Consider the following 5,179-nt stretch of genomic DNA (forward strand, 5'->3'; position numbering starts at 1 on the left):
TTATTTTTTAAAAGGATTTTTAAAATTTTATCTGATTTTCTTTTAAAAATATTTTTAAAATTTTGGTAAATATCTACATTTTTTCTTATTAAAAAAAAACATCTTTAACAGAAGTCTAATTTATTGAAATAAACTATGCGAAAAGAAAAAACGCAATAGAAAAAGGTTAGGTGGAAAAATAAAAAATAAAAAAAATAATAATCTCCATGCCCACTGGGGCGGGCCTAGAGTCTTGGTGTGGAAAAAGTAAAAGGGTGAAAGGCACGCGTCACTTTGAAATCAGTATGGAAAATGTATTAGAAGCTTCCCCATGGAAACCACTACAGAAGAAAAAAGGGCAAAGAAAAAGGAAAAAAATTGCTACAAAATTTTCTTAAAGCGCGTTGTGTTGGTCCACTGCTTCTTATCTCCTTTAAAGACGACTAAACTGCATTTTTCTCGTATATTTTATGTCCGTTTTGTAGCGTTTCTCAACATTTCTAGAAACCCAAATCGCTTTCTCCACTGTCTCTTCTCTTTATAAGACTTTTGTACGCCACCCCCCAGATCGAAAAATCATATGCTTTGAGATTAAGAAAGTTATGGTCTGGGCTTGGTGGGTTCGTTCGAATCCAAATCCGGCAACTCCTTCCGCTCAACACTGATGGAGGCCATTAGAACAAAGCCATCTGGGTTTTATTGCTGGGGTTGGGAGTTCTTAACTGCACTTCTGCTTTTTAGTTGGTGATCGATTCCCTTAAAAGACCTTCCTAAAAGGAACGGAGGTGAAGATACTTCTGTTCCCGATTCCTGTCGATTTTCATTTTGCTCCGAATTTTTTTTTTTTTTTTGCCTATTTTTTTCTGTGTTTTGGGTGGGCCGTGAGGGTTGGTTGGTGAGGGACAAATCGGGGAGAAATGGCACAAAGATCGGTTCCGGCGCCGTTTCTGACGAAGACGTACCAGTTGGTGGATGATCCGAGCACCGACGACGTGATCTCCTGGAGCGAAAGCGGCAACACCTTCGTGGTTTGGAAAACTGCGGACTTCGCTAAGGATTTGCTTCCTAATTACTTCAAGCACAACAATTTCTCAAGCTTCGTCCGCCAGCTCAATACATATGTACGTCACCTCTCCTCCTCCCTTTGTTCCATACGTTTCTTTATTCTATTTTAGTTTTGATTGGCCTCCGTTTGGCCGGTGAGAAACCGAGAGGGAAAAAAGAAAATGAAAAAGGAACGGTATCCTATTCGATCGGTGTGTGCCGTCGGCGGCGGTGCTGCCGCCGTTTCAATCTTCTACTGCCATCTCTATTTGGTAGTCTATTCAACAGTTTGACCACGAAGGTGTCTATTAAATATTAATGCTATTTACGAATTTAACCAAAAATGAAAATAAAAAATTTAGAAGAGTGAGGTCTTTATTCGTTTCCTTTTTATCAATAAATAAAAACGTAAAATCATTAATAAAATTAAAGTAAAAATTGGGAGAATGAATTTTGTGGTGGTCATTATTTCTGCGCTGAATTTTTTTTTTCTTTATAATAGGAAAGAGGAAAAAAAAATATAAGGGCTATTTTGGGAATTGTGCATGCAATTATCTTCGATTTAGTACTTTATTTGAAAATAAGTACGATAAATAATTTATTTATAAGATAAAATTTTAAAAAAATCTTTGAAGAAATTGTTTTATTAAATATATTAAAATATAGATTTTTATTCTGAAAAAAAAAATTGTTTTAAGAATGTCTATTTAATTATTTTTGAGGACAAAAATATGACGTAGGAGATGGTCGGCGCCTTAAGGGTGGTCATGGTGACCGTTTTGCCCTTTTATTGTAGGCAGGTCCCTATGTAGGTAAGTGTCAGAGAGGTCTTTTTGTTGAACTGACTGATGTACGGATAGAAGCATGCGTCTGATATTGTACAGCTGCGATACAGCTGTGTGTAGGTGGGGGCCATTAGGGCCCATCTGCCGAATCCGTAGAAATTTCTGAAACAATGCATCTGTTGCGTACAGATTGAGAAAATTACGCTTCAGCTACATTTACACCCTCCGATATTACCACTTTTGTGTCGATTGGTGGTGTACGTGTATGGCCCGATCTGCTTTATGTCACTATCCTGACGCAGCAGAGCACTAGAGAAAATCTCCGTGCCTTCGGTTTTTTTCCAATTTGACGGCGGAAAATTATGCAATCTACCCTGTTAAATTTTGATTTCTTGAAAATTAAATGGTGATTTAATTAATTAGTTATCGGGTGTTTCGCAGGGCTTTAGAAAGATTGTGCCCGACAAATGGGAGTTCGCGAACGAGTATTTCAAGCGAGGGCAAAGAGAGCTTATGTCCGAAATTCGGCGCCGCAAAACGACCACTTCGTCGACGGCGCAGGCCCTGCCAGGTGGAAAATCCGCCGGGGGTGGAACGTCGTCTCCGACGAACTCCGGGGAGGATCTGGGGTCGACTTCGACGTCGTCTCCGGACTCGAAAAACCCCGGGTCTGTGGAGACTACGACGACGGCGCAGTTCGCTGATTTATCGGACGAGAACGAGAAACTGAAAAAGGATAATGAGAGTCTGAGCACAGAGCTGGCGCAGACGAAGAGGCAGTGCGAGGAGCTGATAGCGTTTTTGACTGAGTACGTGAAGGTGGCACCCGATCAGATCAATCGCATCATGAAGCAAGAAAGCTGTGGGTCCGGCCATGGTGGGTTGGTTGGTGAAATTGGAGGCTCTGTTGATGACGACGACGACGATGAAAAAGACGAGGACCCCAATGAGGAGAGTTTGAAACTGTTTGGGGTTTGGCTGAAGGGAAAGAAGAAAAGGGGACGAGAGGAGAAAATGGGGTACGGTGGGCCACACCAGAAGGAGATGAAGACTGTGGACTTTGAGGCGCCGTGGATGACCAGCAAGGTCTGCAACTGAACAACCTCAACAGCATGTGACACACGCAGACACCCAAACCAAAAAAGAAAGAAAAAGGCCATGCACATGGGCTTGTTTCTTTTGATATTTATATATGTATGTTAAAAATGTTCTTTAGTTCTAGTTTACAGTTAGCAGTGAGAAAGAAGAGACTCTCTGCAACCCTAGGGTTATTTCTTAGTTTGTGAAATAATGTAACGAAGACGGGGGTGGTTATTTATTTATAACGTAGGACTAAGACAGGTCCACCGTTGATGATGATGATGAGGAGAAAAGGTGGCGTCGGAGATCAAAGGCAAATGGGTCTCCACCTTCCTTTCCCCATCTCCAAGTAAGTTCATAAATCTGTGTAAAATTTGCACAATCCATTTAGAACATATATCATAATGTTGGAAGCTTTCTATATTTACTTCTGCTTCTGTTCTGACTTTCGTGTTATGGCTCATTGCATCGGAGCCGACCCATTGGTTGGAGAATAACGTATACTATGGATTACTTGGAGGGCATATTCTCCTTTGGAATTGTGGTTCTTATATGATAATTTTCAGTGTAATTGCAACATAAATAAGAATATTGAGCCTACGCAAGGGCAGTTCAGCAGTCTGCGGCGTATAATAATTTTTGTTGCAAAACTTAAGGTTTAAGCAAGTTGTTACCTAAACCCGATTTGAATTAGTGATTATCTAATCCCATGAGTTGGCGTTGTGGTCAATCCCTAATCATATCAAATTCCAATCTTTAGCCCGTGCTGGGACCTTTCTTTCACTTCAGACTTTTGCTATCTTTTTTGAATCTTTCTTTCATTCGAGTTTTGACTTGATTGTGTGGATCAGTGGATGAGGCTCCACAAGAAAAAGAATGTGGACCGCCTGACCACTGAGAGACAGGAGGGAGATTGCCTAAGATATATTGGGCCGGTTGGCTAGGGCTTTGACGTTCCTGATTCGTGATTGGAAGACAATTCCTCCAAGTAGGAATGACAGTCAGTGTGGGTATATTCCGGCCTACTCCACCCCTAGTAGAACAGATTTGGAAAGGATTTTAGCGGGACGAGGATGACTTTCCTTGTTTGGTTTTTTTAATCATGTGTCCGGTTCGAGACGGATGGGTCTTCTCGTGTTCTACGCCATTTATATATATAATTAGATAAAAATAATCTATTTTTATTTTTATTTAATTTAATAAAACTTAATACTTATTATTTAATAAATTAAATTAATTTTAAGTTAAATTTTATTTAAATTATTAATTTAAAATTTATTATTTAATTTTTGCTTTAAATGTTAAAGTTGTTTACTAAAATTAACTTAAAATTTTTATTAAATTATCAAATTTATATATTTATCCTCATAAATTATAATTAAGGCAAAGAGAGTATAGTAATAATGGATGTCGTAGAGCAACAAATGAGATCGTGAAGGTAATTAAGGTAAGTTAAGGTAAAAAATAAAAATAAAAATGTGAACTTTAAGAATAAGTTACTTTTACTTATTATTTAAAGTTATTTTTTTATTTTAAATCATACCATTAAATAATTTTACCAAATATATTTAATTTATTTAATAATTTAAATTAAGTTATTAAACAACTTTAAGTTGTTAAATTAGCTTACTAAATACCCATTTAATATTTGACTAAATATGTTTTCTATTTTTTGTTTTTAAAATAGAAGATTATTAATAATTTTTACTAAGAACCCTTGAAAATTTATATCCAAAAAGTACTGATTTAAAAGATGTTTAAAACAAATTAAAGTGTAAAAAAAATTTATTATTAAAAAATTTTCAGCTATATGCATATTTACCCAATTGCTATTTCGTAACACCATTTTTACTAATGCAACATTTTACATTTCTAAACTACCCTCGTCTATTCCTTTCCCCATCTCTCTCGTTCTTCCTCAACCTCATATCCCAATTGTACCCCTTTTTTAAATTTTTTTCCCAACCCCCACCCCACATTTTAGCATTATTTTTCTTTTATTTTTATATTCTTTTTCATCTCTACCCATCCAATCCCACACCCCACGTAAACTTTGTTTTTTTTTTTTTCATTTCTTTTATTTTTTCACACTCAATTATTCTTCATATTCTTCTTATATTTTAAAACAAAATAATTTCTTTAAATAATAAATTATAAAATGGCTTTTTTCACCAAAAGTATATTATGTAAAATGATTTTATTATATTCAATGTTTTAATGTGAAATTCACAACTCCATTTTTTTAAATAAAAATTATTATTAAAATTTTAAAATAAACAATATTTAATTGG

General features: G+C 36.1%; 1 protein-coding gene across 1 annotated transcript; it reads left to right on the forward strand.

Moving 5' to 3' along the window:
• The first annotated feature begins 330 nt into the window (after positions 1–330).
• Positions 331–3,315, forward strand: LOC100247320 (heat shock factor protein HSF24). The gene is made up of 2 exons (XM_002277729.5): positions 331–1,100; positions 2,250–3,315. The coding sequence occupies exons 1-2, from the start codon at positions 897–899 to the stop codon at positions 2,904–2,906; spliced, it is 861 nt and encodes a 286-aa protein (XP_002277765.2). The 5' UTR covers positions 331–896; the 3' UTR covers positions 2,907–3,315.
• Positions 3,316–5,179: the final 1,864 nt, after the last annotated feature.

This window comes from Vitis vinifera, chromosome 7, assembly GCF_030704535.1.
Source record: "Vitis vinifera cultivar Pinot Noir 40024 chromosome 7, ASM3070453v1".
NCBI lineage: Eukaryota > Viridiplantae > Streptophyta > Magnoliopsida > Vitales > Vitaceae > Vitis > Vitis vinifera.